Source organism: Amia ocellicauda, chromosome 20 (assembly GCF_036373705.1).
Source record: "Amia ocellicauda isolate fAmiCal2 chromosome 20, fAmiCal2.hap1, whole genome shotgun sequence".
Classification (NCBI taxonomy): domain Eukaryota; kingdom Metazoa; phylum Chordata; class Actinopteri; order Amiiformes; family Amiidae; genus Amia; species Amia ocellicauda.
The window spans coordinates 14,567,988-14,586,149 of NC_089869.1; the positions used below are offsets into that span (position 1 = coordinate 14,567,988).

At 42.8% G+C, this 18,162-nt stretch overlaps 3 protein-coding genes across 3 annotated transcripts; 1 reads left to right on the top strand and 2 right to left on the bottom strand.

The window, feature by feature from the left end:
* Positions 1 to 262: 262 nt before the first annotated feature.
* Positions 263 to 1,722, bottom strand: marveld1 (MARVEL domain containing 1). The gene has a single exon (XM_066693155.1). The coding sequence runs from the start codon at positions 1,526 to 1,528 to the stop codon at positions 1,028 to 1,030; it is 501 nt and encodes a 166-aa protein (XP_066549252.1). The 5' UTR covers positions 1,529 to 1,722; the 3' UTR covers positions 263 to 1,027.
* Positions 1,723 to 3,686: 1,964 nt separating this feature from the next.
* avpi1 (arginine vasopressin induced 1) lies at positions 3,687 to 8,365 on the top strand. The gene is made up of 3 exons (XM_066693340.1): positions 3,687 to 3,911; positions 5,578 to 5,938; positions 7,028 to 8,365. Exons 2-3 carry the CDS (start codon positions 5,640 to 5,642, stop codon positions 7,281 to 7,283), a joined length of 555 nt encoding a protein of 184 aa, XP_066549437.1. The 5' UTR covers positions 3,687 to 3,911; positions 5,578 to 5,639; the 3' UTR covers positions 7,284 to 8,365.
* Positions 8,366 to 9,442: 1,077 nt separating this feature from the next.
* On the bottom strand, positions 9,443 to 18,162 carry pi4k2a (phosphatidylinositol 4-kinase type 2 alpha). The gene is made up of 9 exons (XM_066693068.1): positions 17,690 to 18,162; positions 14,713 to 14,913; positions 14,487 to 14,618; positions 13,866 to 14,019; positions 13,529 to 13,590; positions 13,247 to 13,346; positions 12,466 to 12,599; positions 12,311 to 12,370; positions 9,443 to 12,193 (listed from the first exon to the last, which is right to left on the bottom strand). Exons 1-9 carry the CDS (start codon positions 18,026 to 18,028, stop codon positions 12,032 to 12,034), a joined length of 1,344 nt encoding a protein of 447 aa, XP_066549165.1. The 5' UTR covers positions 18,029 to 18,162; the 3' UTR covers positions 9,443 to 12,031.

The following is an 18,162-nucleotide window of genomic DNA, read 5'->3' on the forward strand; positions in this document are numbered from 1 at the left end:
AACTGTTCTCAAAAATCAGCACCTTAGGACAACAGGAAAATCTACATCTATAACACTCATGACTCAGGGCTGTTCTGCTGCTTGTTACTGCTGTAGTGCATTGCATGTTCCAGTTTCAGAGGACAACGTTTATACTAATATAGTCAAACAGCCCCGCACACACCACATGCCTCTGTGTAGCATACTTTCCTGTTTAGGCAGGAAAGGGAATTGCCTAGACCTGCAAAACCTTACAGAATAACACGGAAAAAAACTATTACAATGCATGGGGGAAATGTTTTAATCTCCATTTGATATCTCATGATACTCCTATGTGGGTTTTCTCTGAATTATACATTCTGTAAAAACAAAACCATAAATGGAATGTTAGACTGTCCCAGACTTCTAAAAAACGTTTTAATGTGGAATACTTTTTCTTATTCTTTTTTTTTTACAATTTATTATTTTAAACAGTTCAAATGTTTCATTACATCCTGTGCTACTGCATATTATATGTATTGACAAAAGCACCAGTGAAAATCCATGTTGTGCAGTCTAAAAGAGCATAGAAATACAGGATACTATTGCTTGGCACACAAATCACACCATGTTACCAAGGAATGTTGCTTGTCAGAAAAGACAAACATTTCTGTTATCTTTGTGCCGTCTAACATTTGATACTTGTATTTTTTTCCCCTAGGCTTTCGAAATCTTTAAGTTTATAACGTTCTCAATGTGTTATAAAACCAGCCTTATAAAACCAACATTTTCTTGATTCAGAAAACAAAAACTTTTGATTAAAACATTACGGTTTTGATTAGTTGTAGAAACACTAGATTAGGTGACATCAACATCAAACATCAACAAACCTAATGGCTAATGAAATACAGAGTGAGGGACAAAGATTCCGCCTTAAGAAAAGCCCTTTTTTTTGCTGAATGCCAACTGTGCACAGCCAGAAGAAGAGTCTCTCCCTCTGTTTCTATGAGGTTTTTGTGTGAAGTCAAGCCACCTCCCTTTCTCCGCATGCCTTGTTTGTTTTAAAACATCAGACCAGAGTCTGTTCTCCCCTGCACTTTCTGCAAACGCCATAAACGGCCGTTACAAGATAGGCAGCAGCACAGAGGCAGGAGAAGACGGAGGCTGTGAGGTACACCTTGTACAGGCAGGAGTGCCTGTACAGCTCCAGAGTGCAGTAGCTGTTCTTCTCGGTCTTGTAGATCATTATGCCCAGGGCTGCGAAGAACAACAGAGTAGCTAACAGGTCATGTACCATGTTGCTTAGCAGCCAGCGCTCCCCACCCAAGATGGGGACCAGGTCTTGCTTGTCCAGCAGCGTGAGGAAGTAGAGAGTGAGCGTCAGGAGCCAAAAGAGCACGGCCACAAATAGGACAAAGTGGATGGAGCCCTCATACTTGTTGGCAGCAATTGTGATCCACAGCCCGGCTCCCAGCAGGATTTGTAGGACCCTCAGGATCCCAATGAAGCTCTTGAGGAACTCCCTGTTGGTGCTCAGGTTTGTCCTCCTCACCGGTTGCTGAGGAGGCATTTCCCTAACGCTGGCTGGCTACAACAGTCACGGAAAACTCTGCCTTTGAAGACGATGGAAGATATCCAGAGAAGCCGTTATTACTGCCCCAGGGTTTTGAAATCAGTCTTGCTTGATTTCGTCTTTTCCGTTTCCTCTCTGCTTGCTGCTGAGTCCTGCATCTCCTCCTCCCTTGCTTTTCTTCAGGGGGGTGGGGGAGTGTGTGCTGAGAGGGAGGCTGACTTGAAATTTAAAGCCATCTCCTCCTCTGCCTCCTCCTCCATCTCATAAGGGAACACTTCCTGGACTTTTGCAAACAAAGGGTCGGGGGTTGGGGGTTTGTCCATGTGTGCAGAAAGCAAGGGTTAGTGCCTTGATGGTTTCTGTGATCTGCTCTGCATTAGGCATGGCTGATCTCTCCATGAAAAGGACAGTATACAAGATCCGAAAGTTTTATTCCCACTCTCACTGGCTGAATTTCACTGCTCCTTGATTTCTTTACACTATTCTATACTAAATTTCCACAGTTCATAGCAAGACGTTATAATAGATAAAATGCATTCTGAAAAACACTTATTTTGAGCATGAAACTCAGCTCTATGGTATTCAGATATAACAATTTTAGTTACCCTTCATTTATTGCCTAATAATACATTTATAAAGTATAATTCTGTTTCCCTCAAAGGAGTGATAATCTAAAAACAAGCAAATGCCAACAAATACTCTAAAGATGACGTACACAAACATGCTTTTCTAATCAGCAAGCTTTTAAGAAGAAACAAGAAGAATGCTGATTAAAGAGATTTTAAAGTACAGTCACTAAAGTGATGAAATAATATTTGTACTGAAAAGATTGCTGTGTCTGTTGCGCTGGGAGGTGTTGTTGCAGCAGTAGATCTGTGCTGCACATGACGTGTCAATGAAGGGCAGGATTTCCTTTGGGAGGAACACATATCAAAATAAGACATACGTTAAGGCGTGCCTGCTTAGTCAAAATACCGCCATCTCAGTAATGCCTGTTGTAATACCCTTTGAGTATCTTAGGGTGGTGGCAGGCTGGTGGTTTTGAAAATTTTACCTCAGCCTAAGAGAAGGGGCAAACCCTTTTCTGTGCACACTCATTAACATCTTTAGTAATAAATCACAACTTACAAAATAAGAAGCGGGAAAGAGGGATGCAATGTCACACATGTCAGTATCCCCTGAAGCTAATGAAAAGGCACACGATGCAACAGTCCTGCAGGGCATGGTACATCAGGAAAGGCACTTGATCCTGTGCAGCTCAGGTCAGCAAACCACTTCCTGCCCGAGTTAATCCCACCTCTAGTTAACTCTCTGTTTTCTTTGCTTGCACAATCAAATTCCTTTCTGTTTTTGCACATCATCAAGGATGCAGCAGGGACAGTCACAAAGCCCCAGAGTTATGTTTTACAAAATCCAGGGAAGTTGAATCTGCAGGACAAATATAAAAATGCAGTGTGTGAATGCAAAAATTAGATCGTATAGATATTTTGGTGATTGCAAAGGATCATGCATGGCAGGCATTGGAAGGTTTGTTTTTGCTTTCCTGCTGGGGGCTCATAGCTTGAATTATGAAGATGCATTGTTGTTTTGTCACCATGTTTATTGGTATTGAAAGTGGTGTTGTAGTACAGAATAAGTGGTGCACAAAGCACCAACATTACCCACTGTTGTTTACTTTGGATCTTTACCAAAGCATGGCTGGAATAAAACTTACCTTTATGTACTTGTTTGCTGAAATACTAACAATTGTACACTACATTTTCCATTGCACACAATTTTACACAAATCATGAGAAGATGTGCATTTCTGTAGTTCTGTGTATGTCATCATTTTCATAAAGGAGTGGCTGCTGATTAGGGTACGCAAGCACTAAGCAGGGGGAAGAAAAACACATGGCTAGCCAACTACAACAAGTACATCATGATTTTGTTGACTGTACACCAACCCTGTGGCGCTGAGCTCAGAGCCCAGGCCATTGACGTCAGTACAGGATTACACCTTGTTGCTCGACGTGGCGCAGCAGCTGCCCAGATCTGGCCACGCCTTCCACGGCTACGGATTGTGCGCGAAAAAGCCCCGCCCAGTTCCTCACACGTTGGTGGGCGGGGACTCGGCGTTCCTCCGCTCTGATTGGTCAGGACGCGCTTGCCGGAGAGAACGCAGAATAACTTTGTGTGTCTGCTGTGGGTCGCTGCACTGACAGGGCTAGAGACGGAGGAGAAGTTGCTATAAAGGGGTCTAATTCATAGCTGTTATTTATATGAAAAGAGAAATCCCTTCGAGGTAATGCAGATTGCCATTAAATACGACTCTATATAACCTTGGAGAGCGTTACAGTCTGTTCTATAAAAAAACTCAAATCTTCCTCCTTCGACATAGGGTAAGAAAAAATGCATTGTTTTCTGTTGCAGTTGGAAAGGTGTTTGTGTGTATGTGTATAGATGTTACATGTTCCCTTTGAAACAGGAGCATTTTAGTATATAACTCACGTAACGAGTAGAGGACGAGACGTGTAGGAGATTAACCTTGCAGATTGCATGTAAACAGCTGCAGTAAGTGAAATGTGTGTTTTATCCTGTATGGTTCGTGTGCTGGTAATCGTGTTAAAAAGCATCACATACCGAACAGTTGAAATGCATAATGGCTGTACTACGTTTTGAGCGGCATTACTCTTGTCGCTGACACGGACACGGCAGCAACTACTGTGTTGTTAACAGACCGTTTAACATGCAACACATTTCTGTTTGGATGTGCGACCTGGACCTGATTTTGTATTCAGTTCTACTGGTGCAACGCATATTTTTAATGAACACATCGGCCGTCTTTGCTCGCTTTTCCCAATGTCGCGATAATACTGTGGTCACGTTGTTGTTGCGCAGATGTGCGCTGCTCCGCCAATGGGATCGGCGGAATCCTGCAGATCTGCACAGAACTGCGGACATTTGCGCTGCTTGAACATGACCTATATTACCCCCTTGTATTGTAAGATTGTGTGTGGAGCTGTATATAAGCTCAATTATTATGCTGTTCATTAGACGTACATTAACCGGCTGCGTGCAGGGGGAAACAGTGTTAATCAGGGAAATATTGCATATATGCATGAAATGTATATGCAGTGAACAGTACAAAACACATTTCAGTGCATTGCAATACAACGTGCTAAGAAATTATCCATTTGGACACAAGCTGCTGTATGACAACTTTGAGTGGATTTGAATATTTTACTGGAGCTGAAAAGTTTTGGAATTTATAATCATTGCTGTCATTATATTAAATGCTAATGAGAATTAGCAAGTATATGGTGAAACGGATAGAAACATAATTAAGGCCACCTGCTCAGTAATGGGCTTTGCTGTGGGTCTCCTTTCTTCATAAGAAGGTTTAAGGAAAGTCAAAAACAGCAGCAGGTCAACATGTCCTTTTTGTATGTTTCCGTCTGCTTAAAAGATCTCCAAGAGTCTAGATGGAGAATCTCCTCATCTCCTCTTGTCAGTGTTTTAGTTTTTCAAGCACTGTTACAGAAATACAACAGGGTGGTGAGTCTTTGCTGCAGTACAGCATTGCACAGACATTTGAAACAGAAGTTGTGTGGAGGAAGATGCCACATAACCTTCTACTTCTAAAATTCAATTTCAAGACCGAAAACAAGCATTACACATTCAAGGAATATATATGTATTCAACCATGCCTGCTTTGTGTTTCTTTGGCAGTGTTTTAATGGTGTAGATACACTAATCCACAGTTACAGCTCCCTGATCAGGAATGTATCCGCTTTATGAGAACATGCACTGAATATACCATGTCTTTTATATTGTAGATAACATGAAACTTAGTATGATGTATCATGGGTAGTAATATTGTAGTAAGTAGTAACCATTCAGAATAGGGCTGTTGTGCATTTGTTTGTTTATATTAATTTACTTTGAGGAAAATGAAAAGTTCCTTATAGCTACCCTTTGTGGGTTTGCCTAAAAAAATGTAAATGTTTTGAGTGTTCTGTGTAATGTGTCACAAGGGCAAGAGTTGACCGTGCATTGTCTGTGCAGGCTCGGTGCAGCAGTTCTGTGAGGAAGGCGAGAGACCGTGGCTGTGGGTCGTCCAGTGTGGGATGGACGCCCCCGCCGGCCCCTCCCGGTTTTGGAGACTGTCGGAGCGCCGTAGCCGAAAAGCCGCCTCCCCCAACATCTTCCGGGGCATCAACCTGCGCCAACTACAGCGCCTCTTCCGGCAGTCGGGGGACCAGCAGGCCGAGCAGCGGGCACAGCTAATATGGGGGCACTCTGATGAGGCGGAGCTGGCACAGGCGCTGATTGGGCTTAGGGGGAGGAGCCGTAGGAACCGGCTCAGGACAGAGGGCACTCGCGATGCCCTGGGACACAAGTGGCTCCATGCCTTTGGCCATCTAAGGTCAGTCTTCCTCATCTACCTCTCAGCTACATCTTTAGCCAGTCCATCATAGCACTGAGAAAAACTCACACTTCAGGCATCAGTATGCCACTTTTGCTTTTTACTGACTCAAAACAAGGAACATCTTATGAATGTATAATTAAATGAAAATTACATACTGGATTTACAGTCCATATTTCTATCAAATGCACTTTACACCAGAAGTATCAACTTGACAAAGTCCACAGAACCAGTTCGCACTGATCTAGTGTAGTCATGTTGATCTGAATGTCTTTATCTTTAAAAAAACAATAAAAAGCAAAGGTCAGGATTACTTGTGACGAAGGATGAAGCCGATCAAATAACCGGACTAAACGAGTTTAATTCTGCTCATTGGAAAAGAGACAGTGGTGTGTCTTTATAGCTGCGTTAAAGCGCCAAGAAGTCTGTCTCAACAGCCTCCAGTGCTTGATTTACTGATCCGTGACCTTCATGCGGCTGTGTTCGTTAGCAGTACAAGTTTTGTTTGAGTAACATTTTATTGTTGAAAGAGTTTAATCTAGTTTGTGTAAGTGAAGTAAAGGGTTGAGACTTAAAGAAGATAAGATTGATACACAAAACAGCTACCACTTTCTTTGTCCTGTAGCTATATGCATGATTATTTTTTCCCATCGTGGATTGGGAGAAGAGATAAGAGACACGCGGAGGCAGAATATACAGCTCTGGAAAAATGGAGAGCACTGCAAAATTATCAGTTTCTCTTGTTTTACTATTTATAGGTATGTGTTTGGGAGAAATGTTGTCAGTAGTTTATGGAATAAAACAAAAATGTTAATTTTACCCAAATTCCAAATAAAAATATGAATGGAATGGAATGGCTGCCATACATACAGACAAATTTGCAGTGGTCTCTTAATTTTTTCCAGAGCTGTATAGCATTTGATGTGCCTTTTTGTGATTGGTGCTTTTGTAACGTTTTAAAATCTGCTCTGACGCATCTGTGCTAAATGGGAGAATAGGGCATGTTTTAATTAGCACTTTAATTCAGCTTTAGCACATTTAACCTATTTCCCCTAATGTAAACTGACATGTTTGGTCTGTCTTCTCCAGGATCAACGAAGGCCCTGCAAGAAAGAATAACGAAGAGGACGGGGAAGATTCAGTGAATGAATCGACCGACTCCATTAATGCTAACACAGCCACAGACAGTTCCTGTGCAGGGCAGGAGGATGTCACCCTCACTGATGACAGACCACCGGACCCAGAGAGGCTCCAGCTAGCCAGTTCTGTGTGGAGCCGAGGGGGGGCCATGAGGCAGGAAGGCGAGAGGGATCCTGAGAGATACCTCCATCGCATCCTACACTGACAGCGGGTGAAATGCAACGTCCGCACAATCACTGCTGGTGGATTTCCTCCAGTTTGTGTGCAAGTGGGAGAGGGAGAGATAGTCATGTAGTGGATGGTTCATAAAACACTATGTACCCAATGGTCTGTACTGTAATGAGTCATTGGTATATACTTCATGAAATTCTTATTCTTGATCAAAAACCAGCCTCATGACCTCCCAGTTTTCCTGTGTGCTACAGCTCCATACACCCCCAAAAACATAAATGAGGTCAATACATGTAAGACAGCAGACAATACAAATGCATAGTTTGATTCCTGAAACTATATTTTCAGGGGATATGAAGCTGCTATTTGAATATTTCACAAGTGTATTTAGCCTCAACCAGCATTAAGCTCATTTATTTCAGTCCGTGGACAAATAAAATTGAGTACTTTCTGCACACAGCTAGCAGACAACTATGAGATTAAAAATGTTTGTCAAAATATTTTGTCGCTGGCATTCATGGTTGACTGCTCCCCTCTCCTCCAGTTATGCTTCTTTTAAAGGGAGAAATGTGCAATAGGTGTAGGTAGGACAAAAATTGTGAGGGGAACAGTAAGACTAAATCAACTGCTGATCAATGTCCAAGAATGATCTTCCAATACATGTGCTGCAAATGTAAATGTATAAACACTAGTGATTGTTTTATTTGTATTTTAAATGGTCTTAAAATAAGGACACATTCCTCTGAGTGGGCTGTAATGTTTGGCTTTTATATTAATTTATAAAAACTGAACTTGAAAATCAACCTGGGATGTTCTCTGGGTACCCCAACATACAGGAGAGCTCCTATTTGATTAGAGTTTTCGTTATGGACTGACCAAATGCATTGATATGGGGCACATTACACTTGTAATGGTGTTGATTAGTTAGCCAGAGCATTCAACCACAGCCCAAAAAAGCCAGGCCAAGCCTCATCTATAAGCCTTCTTTAAAAGCAAAGCATGCACTTTAATCAGAAATAGAACTTGAAAAGCAAAATAGTTTTGAGTTCAAATGTATTTACGATTTATAGCTGGTATATGTATGTTTTGCAATAAAAATTATTTTGAAATCCATAATTCAATAATAAAATCCTCTTCTTTTGTATGAGTTGTTCCCTGCCTTACACAAGGGTGCCATTCCACAACTCTCCATCTAAGTCAGCATCACACTACTTGTACTGTACGTATGTCGGTAGTGTGTGTATCCCTCATTAGTGTTGTCACAGAAGCATGTGAGACTATTAAGGGTCTGTCTCAGAATCACAAGATCAATTGACTCAGAAAACTGGCTTTCAGTCACACCCACACAGCTCACACTTCTCTATACTTTGTGTAGTAAAAGTATGAAATCCATTCCCTTCATTCTGGTTATGTTCCTTGTACAATATGACCAGCTGGGGTCTGTGGTTCAGGCCACTGGAGAAACTCTAACCAGTCATAAGGCATCTAAGAATAACCTGGACCACAATTCCATATGAAAAACATATTGGGAAATATTGCTCCTGATATTTATATACTTATAACTTATTTTTTTATCTTTGGACACATTAGTTTTGTATTAACAAGTCTGTCTGGTAAGAAGAGAATAGAATTGTTCTTACAAATAGTCACTGCTCCCTCTGGAGGACAGCAGAAGAATTGTCAAATTCCTGTTCTAGCATGCTTTTGCTCTTAAATGTATTTCAACCAAATCTGCAGCTCTGGTGTCTATTTCCCCTGTGTTCAGAGGCATAATAGACTAATACTGCTTTTCTAGAAGTCCACATCTAAGTTTTGAATATGTGGAAAATTAAAAGAATTAAGCTGCTGGTTAAATAATGTTATAAACTTAGGAGCATGAGCAGCCCCATTCCTAAAGCTTGGAGTAGTTTGACAGTAGATTTAGTTTCTGATAAAAAATCTGTAACCAGGGAAGCTTGGAAAATACAGCTATTCAAGACTAGCTATCCACTAAACTGCAAAAAATGAACCAAAAGAAGACTAATGGTCACACTGATCCTCAGAAATTCTTATAGTTATTTCTCTGAATGGAAATTGATTGTATCTGACAGACTACAAGTGAACAAAGCCTTTACATGATACTAAAAATGTAAGCAGACTCCATCACGCACCAGTAAAATGAAAATAGCAAATAAAAGACCAGAGACGTGCTAGTAATGGAATACATTTGATTTCTGTTATATGTATTTCTTTCATTAAATACATTACATACAAATTATACAGTGCATTGTCAGAACAATACATTTCAGGTCAGTTTGGTAGCTACAGCAGAAAATCTTTGTACAAAATAAAAATAATGGTTCATCCTTCGCAAGAGAGAAAAAAAAGCAACAAGGGGATGCTTCACTGAGGGAACAGGCAGCTCCCCTCATGTACAGTACCAATATATCCCTGGTCTCCCCTACAGAAGGTCTATTTCAGTGTTCCCACGGTGCCGTGTGTTAATCCAGTTTTCTGAAGATATTGTGGGTAAAAAAAAGTTCCCCTTGTTGCTAGGAGTAGAATCAGATGCATGCACATGGCTCGTTTGCCACAGGCAGCCCTGCAAACTGCCCAGGATATAGAGTATAGACAAGACATGCCGTAACCTCAGCCAGACAGCAGTTTCCTCCTCATAGGAGCTCAGGAATCAGGATCTCATGGTGCCTCGGCTAAAGGTACCGAAACTGAAATCTCTACTGCACATAACAGTGCCTTTCATGTAATGGCAATGGCAAGGCAATTTTTTGGTTTTACAACCCCAGTGTAAACCTTTGCACTTGTATTTTTACCTCCCGCTCCCACATAGACACAGGAGAACAGACTGCGGGATGTGAATCGTGTTTTTGAGCCAGCAGTAAATAGTGTTTTATTAAACAGAGTCCAGATGTTGAAGTCCAGAGGCAAAACTGAGGGAAAGGGCCAACAGCCACTGGTGCCGTCCGATGAGCTTTCACTCAAAGGAGCAGCACACTGGCGGGGTCTGGAGTTATGGAGGGAACAAACAGCAGCTTATATCTCAATTTCCACCATGAAGTGTTTCATTTTGTTTAGTATTTAAAGGGTCTACCTCAGATACAAGCAGCTGGAGAAAGGGGTCAAACACAGTTCAGCACAAATGAAGGAATTAACTAACAGAAATTAAACAATTTGTGAATCACATAAAGTTTAAGTAGAAGAACAGCAGAAAGAGGTCTACTCTGTTCCAGGTGGTGTGTCCTGACTGTTTTTTAATGCTTGGCCTCTGGATTTTCTATGGCTTTAAACACTGCAGAGTTTCTATTCTTACAAGATCAAAACTTCAGACTGGCTCAATAGCCCACCTGCAAAGCACAGTACAGCATTTAGCAAAGCTACCAACTAAGAAACAAAGAAAAAAAAACATTATAGAGTCTAAGGTGTACCGTACTTCAAAGCATATATTCATTTGTGCATGTTTAGCTGTAGACCATGAACTCGCAGTCTACAGTGCATTAAGAGGCTTTTAATATGAATTATCTAAAACAACGAGAGATGGATTAAACCCTCCTAAATTAAATGGATCAAATACTTTAAATTTAAAAACAAATTCATTCTGAAGGACTACTTACAAGGGAGGCCTTAATGTTGCTTATTTGGTTTTATAACATTCAATTAATATTGTTATCGTTCTGATAAGCTTGTCAACCAGTAACCAACGCACCTTCCCAGCCCAGCGGCATTTAGTCTTGGGAGAATGAAAACGCCACAGTGTTCAACACCAACTCAGAGGCAGCGCAGTGAAAATCTCAAGCAACTGCTGAAGACATGCGATTTGCCATTTTGCCTTGTTTTCCCAGGATTGGAGTAGTAAACGCTCATCTTAAGTGCCACTAACCAGAGGTAATGATTGAGGGGGTAAAAAAAATATAACAACGATAAATATAGCATGACGATTCGCAACGGTACCTGTACTAAATAAGCACAGGAAGCTCTAGCTCATGTGTAATGTAGTGCCATCCAGCTCACAGACGCAGCCGACCTGTGCCTGTGTGCAGCCAGAGGGGAGAGGCATGACAAGCTTGGGAAAAATACATAAAGATATTAATAAAAATAAACAAGAGGAATCGGGTCCCCATACTACTGAAGCAGCGACTCTGTGGATACGAATGTCCATTCCTCTCTTCGGGCTTTCCGGATTTCGTAAACTCAAGCCACAAAGCCCAGGAGTGATTTTAAGTGCTGCAAGTCCTCCAGATTGACTTCTTTTTTTTTTTTTTTGTGTGTGTGTTTTTTCCCCCGCCACTTTTCAGCTTCCTTGAACATCACTGACAACTCCTGGGCAGCAAACCGTTTTCAGAGAGATGTAGTCCTCTCTGGTCCAAACTCCCTTTCAGTCCAGATCACCCAGCACGGGGGCCCTTCTTCCATGCGGCGATGGGGGTGGTCATGTTGTGTGCTCAGTGACTAGCAGACCAAAGTCCTCTGGGAATGTAAACGAGCACCAGGGCAGCGGTGAGGAGGAGAGCGAGGTCGGGGAAAGGGAGACGGGGAAGAAGGATGATTGAGAGCGTGGGGGAGAAAGACTAATTGACCCTCCTGCACGATTCTCCGGTTCTCTTCCTCCCTCTTCCCCAGAGATAATGAAAGGCACGGAGAAGGAAGAGGGGCTGGAGATGTCCTCTCTCAATTGTCTTTAGTCATGCACCCTGTCCCAGAGAGAGGCTCCGAGGAGAGGTGAGAGGAAAAATCGTCTCTGTCCCTGTGTCACCCCTCCTTTCTTCCCCACCCTCTCGTCGCCCCGCTCTACCACCACGTGAAGAAGGGCCGACGGCTCTGGAAACTCTGAGTGTACGACTCGCTGTTGGCCCTCTGTGGGGCCCGTGCTGTCTCCACAATCACAGGAGGCATCTGGACCAGCTGCAGGGGGGTCTTCCCGTCTTTCAGGGCCTGGGACAAGTTCAGGATCTGAAACGCACAGCGGCAAAGGGTTGATTTCCAGAGAAGCACAGAAAAAACGGTCACAGACGGACTAGCTGCTAGCAAAAACGTGACGCCACCGCGCATGTGTCTCCCACAGCTTACCTGTCCCCTCATCACCGCAATCTGTTTATGAAACTGTCCCCTGTCAAAACCTGGATCTTTCTGCAAAGACAATCAACAAAAAGTATCAAGCACAGGAGCTGAAAAATGCACATTTAAAAAGCCCTGTCATCCATGTCTGGAGTCCTCCCTCTCACCTTAAACAGCTCATAGAGGTCTTCCTCGAGGTCTTTGACGAAGTTTGGGTCGCAGAATTTGGGTAAGACGAGATCCTTGATCTCTTGAGAGAAGGGGACCTTGGCCTGAGCCAGCCAGGCCCAGTAGAAGGGATCTGCAAGGAAGAGCAATACGAGAAGTGTTATCAAATCTGTAAAACATGTCTTCCTATTATTGTCCACTTTATCTATCCATTTTGGAACTGTTAAAAATCAGAACCTGCAGGCACCAGGGCCAAGAAAACAGAGTAGCCAGACAGGACTAGCACAGCTCAATGCAGGCTATGGGGCACTCCAGACCTTTTCCTGAATGTGCCACTTGGGCGCTGTAAGAACCTATTCGTCCCTTCAATCACTGCATATGTACACTTTTAAATGCATTCTTCAGTATCCCGTACTACTACAGGAAGGCTGTTTTAAACTTCCTGGAGGCTCAAGTGTAATTTGCATGCAGACTGATCTCAAATCCCGTCTGATCACAATTTGGAAAGTAGGTCAATTCCACGGCTGAGATCTAAATCGGGTCTGGATGAAAATGGCTGACAGACTAACGAGTCTGGCTTGGTCCTGCACTTTTACTTCCTACAGGTTATCCAGTTGCAGGGTACAGTCAAATTATTTTCCACAAACACTTAATGTGTGGAAGGATGCGAGACAATATTTCCATAAACTGGTACAGTCAAAATCCATATTTCTCAAAAGGGAGGTGAACTGATTCCATCAGCCTTGTAATTGGCAGGCTGTGATGTGTGGCTGTACTCACAGGCTCTCCAGGAGTCCGGGTGTTTGAGGGGGAAAGCTAATCCATTGTCTATAGCGGCCAGTTTAATGATGGGCTCCTTCACCACCACCCAGTCTGTGTCCTGCAGGGAGGAGAATACAGGGTTTCAGAGCGGTTCTGTTGCATCTATAAGGAGGCATGTATATCTTAGAAGAAATGTTAAGTTTCAGTGGTGATAAATTCCACCTTCCACCAGTTATTCTAAAGCAGGTTTCCCCAGCCAAGACATGTTAATCTGAAACATGAAGGAATCTGCCTGCTCACCCTGTTGCCTCCAGTATCCATAGGGCAGTCGTATTTGATCAGCCAGTTATCGTTCCCTCGATCTGCGACAGCCATGTTGAAAAGCATTCATAGAGTTTAGTGTCAAATAGTCGCCTTTAAATTGGTCAAATGTAAAAAAAATAAATTGCATTCACTGCGGAATAATTATTCACATACTCAACTGATACACTAAAAAAAAAAAAAAAAAAAAATCTACATCTTAAAGAAAATGTTAACAATATATTTTTGTTCTTCATTGTATGTTGGCCACTTTTGACCTCAGCACTGTGTCAGTACATGTCACAGTATTCCCACTAGAGGGCACTGCAGCTCCTACCTGTGTTTCTGATGATGTAATCCAGCACCACTAGTCTCTCGAATTGAAGCTGCAGCTGCCGGTTGGTATTTTCTGGCAGAGGTTCGGCCTCGAAACGCCGCAGCCAGTAGTCGGCATCTTTGTATCCTTCAACAAACAACTGGAATGATCCCACCTGTGCAAGAACAGCCCCAATTAAATAAGGCTTCTCGTATTGACGTGTACAATCGTTTTTACAGACAGTTAACCGTTAACACATCAAAGCCACTATTAAATCATGGTCTGCAAACCAGATGCCACTTGTCACACAGCATTGGCAGAGTAGAGGCTGATGAAAACCTGTCCCCAGCAAAAGTATCACACAGCTGAAAATAGAGAAAGTGATAGCATCAAATTTAACGGTTAACATAAATGGACAAAAACAGGGAATAGCTGTGACGTGGCATCTATAAACTGTTGCAATGGCCTTATTGAGAGGTGTGGCTTTTATACCTGTTGGACCTTTGACATCTTCTCACAGCCTTAGATCAAGACAATTGTAATTAGCATGAAAAATGGTTCTTGGAAGCCTCATTTTTTGTTTTTATTAATTTAAACCGGAAGAAGCATCACAATTTAAATGGCAGGTTGCCAGATGCCTACCTTGGGTGGGAGCCCTATTCTGTGGAACTTCTGACCCACTCGTGGCACCTTCTCCAGTGCCAACCTCTTGCCCCGTGACTTCACTCTGTCAATGGCACTGTAGTTGAAGGTTTCACTGGCCAGATACACCACCTGCAGGGGTGAGAGAGCGCACAAGGTAAGGTGAAACCGGCCTGTGGGCCACAGACAGTAACCACAGCAGATGGGACAGTGTGCCAGACAATACCTTGGTCCTGGGGACAATGTTGAGTTCTAGCTTCTGGTCCACTAGGCTGGCTCCGGCCTCTGACAGGTAGCCCTGATTCAGCACCAGACAATCCCGACCAAAGCAGCATGGACAGCACAGCTTCTGCAGCCACTTGGTCCATTTGGGATTCAGCTGCCCATAGGGCTCCTCATTCTTGGGCTTGAAAACACCAATGATCTTCTACAGAAAGAAAAGGTACAACAGGGAAGTTAAGGAGGGGAGAGCACCAACGGAAGACTAATGAGCAGGACTGTGTTTCTAAATGTATCATTACAGCGTCACATGCCAGTAAGTGTCTATTCTCAGGATTACCAAATCACTTTGCAAGAAATCATACTGTACAAATGTTGAAAAGGGAGGAAAACAGTTTGATTTCCAGTAAATCATTCTTTCCATAGTTAATGGTACAAAAGTAGCTTGCTAAATCCATAGATTTGGGCTTTATTTTATATAGGGATGGTGATCATTTAAAGCCAGCCTGAGACATCTCACTCCTCCGGTCCTTAAAGACTTCTCCTGACCGCCTAACAGCCAGCTTTATGTCGCCGCTAATGAAGGAGAATTGGAGAGGTTTGCAGCTCATTATGTCAATAAGATTAACTTAAGTTTCCTCACATGACTTGCTATGAAATGCCATCATACTGACTCAAGACAGAATCCAGCTTTGTAATCCACTGTAGAAGCCAATCTGGCCCTAGTAATGGCAATAATAAGGTTATGTGTGCATGCTCTTTTAGATCCCTTGGATACAAGAACCGAATGTGACACCATTTTAATTCAATTTAAAGAAACCTCAGTGAAGACCTCTGAAGATGAAAGGTCTTAAAGCCCATCATTGGCATTCCAATGGCCTTATTGTACTCTCCTGTGAATGAGGTCACATGTCCAAGATACTTTTGGTGAACAGAAAACAATAAAATGATTTAATAATCTCACTTGCTTCTCTGACATTTTAACACACACAAAAAAAAAACACACTTTTACTTAATGCTATTGTTATCCTTGCATAAATGGAAACAATTTAAAAGGCACACACTAATAGAAATTAATGTCATAAATAAAGTCATTTGTGGCTTTCCGATCCTACTTAAAACAGACGATTACAACGTTCAGTAAACATTACATCCAATTTCCACAATTACAAATTATATCTCTGCACTGTTCTCTGCGAGTGCTCCAAGAAGAAAAAAATCACAGAGCTTTTAAGATAACTTAGCAGATGCCTATAGTAAATATGATTAGTTCTAGCAAAGCTCAGTTAAGGTCTGGTTGCTAAGACTGCAAGCACATGATCATTTAAGCAGCAAATCTCCATGCAAATTGAAAAATAGCCAGTCTAGCAATGCATGTCAGAAGCATGTGAGCAACTGAAGACTTTTTCCTAACCAGCTGTCCCTGCCTTATCTGTCTTCTTTATTATATTTTCCATGTGACTGTTAACTGTATAGGCCTCAGTGCATTCAGGGGAACAAAGGCATCCTAATGCGAAGCTGCCAGTTGGTTCACAGGATCCTGCGACATTCCTCTGCTGTCCCACTGACCCACTGTGTGGCGTGTGGAGACTGGGCGATCCTCCATCCAACCCCAGGACACTGACAGACCCTGCAACAGGCATTTCATCACAGGACGAGTAACAGAAATACATTGTATTTGCATTTTAATGTTGTAACTTCGTGTATCTTTGCGTGGTTTGGAACACTGTTGTTGCCGTGTTTCATTTAAAAAAAAGCATAAATAAGAAACAAAACTTAAAAATATATAGGCCTACTTGTTGTGGTTTACATCTCTCACGTTGGCATTGGCTTACATCTGCTAAGGAAATACAACATGTGAGACGATTCCAGACTGACTGCTCAATAAATAATTCTGGACCTACGCTAGCCTTGGAATTGATTTGTGGTATAGATATGGTCAATTTAGTCCTCTAAGCTTCCGAGTAAAATGCTATTTCACTACTACATGTCTTTAAGTTCAAATTAAACTATACGACAACTATACTGTTTTATTTACATTACACTTGAATTACTTTAGAAACAATTTAACCCACAAGCACTGAGAGAAAATGCAAGTCACTGGGCCGTTACTCATGGAGTATGTTGCATAGAGAGAATTACATCATACCCAACTACCAGCTTCTGCAATTTTGAAAACAGGCTTTTTCTGCGTTTTGCAAAGTTGGGAAGGAAGGGAATGAGTGTAATGCTGAAGAAAAGTTTCATAGTTTAAACTAGTTTCTGTTTAGTTTGGTTGTTTACTGATATGAACACCTACTTAGCTATGGTCTGCATTTTACATATTGATATTAAAAAGAAAACGCACAGAGGAAACGAACAATATGCACGTCACAAATTGAGCAAGGCTGCGCTGGTGTTTCCTTATAGCACTGACACGGGGTTATTTATCTCCATGCGCCTGACTTCTGATGTGTAGCGCGGCTGCAGTTACAGGATGCATGACATGAATGATTCACAAGACAATCGAAAGTGTCCTCTGCGCATGCGTGCTGTTTGGGGTGATGTACAAACACCGCTGCCTGATGTCTCGCTTTAATCGGAGTGACACGACAGAGCTGTCACAGGTTCAAAGTGCTGCGTCAAGCCAATAATACAACATAATACTAATGGCGAACAGCAGGTGCCATATTCGTGTAATCATGCTGAAACGTAACACAAGCTTTAACCAACATTATTGTGTTGGTCATGGAGCTGTTCTTGTTTACTTCATTCTGGTTACATAATACACTGTCTCCCAATATAAACACCGGGCCCGACATCACCACACTGCCCAGCTGCTGTTGCACTGATCACGCTGGACCACAACAAATTGATCTGCAGCACACAGCTAGTCCCCCAGTCTGCTTATGCAAGACAGGCAGGGCATGGTGCACAGGCTTAAACAGAGGCGGCAATGTATGCAAACATCACTGTATACCCCCTAGCGAATATAAAAGTCTCACCCCCTGTGAATCTTTCACGAAATAACTGCCGCTGGAGCCTTGGTAAATCCTTTCTGGGAAAATCCCGTCCTCGATTGCCCGCTCTGCTTTCCGGATGATCTCCCTAAACTCGGGGTCCTCCGGGAACTCGTTCCTGTGGGGGTCCCGCGGAGAGCTGCCTCTGTCTCTCTCGAGCAGCGGCTGTCGCTCTCGGCTGCGTCCAGGGCTTCCCGCCGGCACCCGCACGACCGAGCCCGGCGTGCCCACAAATCCGGCTCGGGGACTCGTAGGCTCCGTGGGGCAGTAGCTGAAATCCGGAGGGTCCCGGAGAGGGGAGACCAAGGGGCTCGTCTCGTCCATACCGGAGGAGAAGAGGGTAAAGAAAAAGAGGACCGTGGGGGCGAGAAGACTGCGGTACCCAGACCCTGTGATCTCGGAGCTGAGTCGGCCTGCACCGTACGGTTTCAGCAATCGGGGCAGCTGACTGTCAGCTT

Bases quoted from the DNA above. Each gene is read 5' to 3' on its own strand.
- marveld1 (XM_066693155.1), bottom strand. From the start codon at position 1,528: ATGCCTCCTCAGCAACCGGTGAGGAGGACAAACCTGAGCACCAACAGG.
- avpi1 (XM_066693340.1), top strand. From the start codon at position 5,640: ATGGACGCCCCCGCCGGCCCCTCCCGGTTTTGGAGACTGTCGGAGCGC. The intron at 5,939-7,027 runs GTCAGTCTTCCT...TGTCTTCTCCAG, and splicing joins CATGCCTTTGGCCATCTAAG to GATCAACGAAGGCCCTGCAA.
- pi4k2a (XM_066693068.1), bottom strand. From the start codon at position 18,028: ATGGACGAGACGAGCCCCTTGGTCTCCCCTCTCCGGGACCCTCCGGAT. The intron at 13,591-13,865 runs GTAGGAGCTGCA...TGGCTGTCGCAG, and splicing joins TTACATCATCAGAAACACAG to ATCGAGGGAACGATAACTGG. The intron at 12,600-13,246 runs GTGAGTACAGCC...TCTTCCTTGCAG, and splicing joins CCCGGACTCCTGGAGAGCCT to ATCCCTTCTACTGGGCCTGG.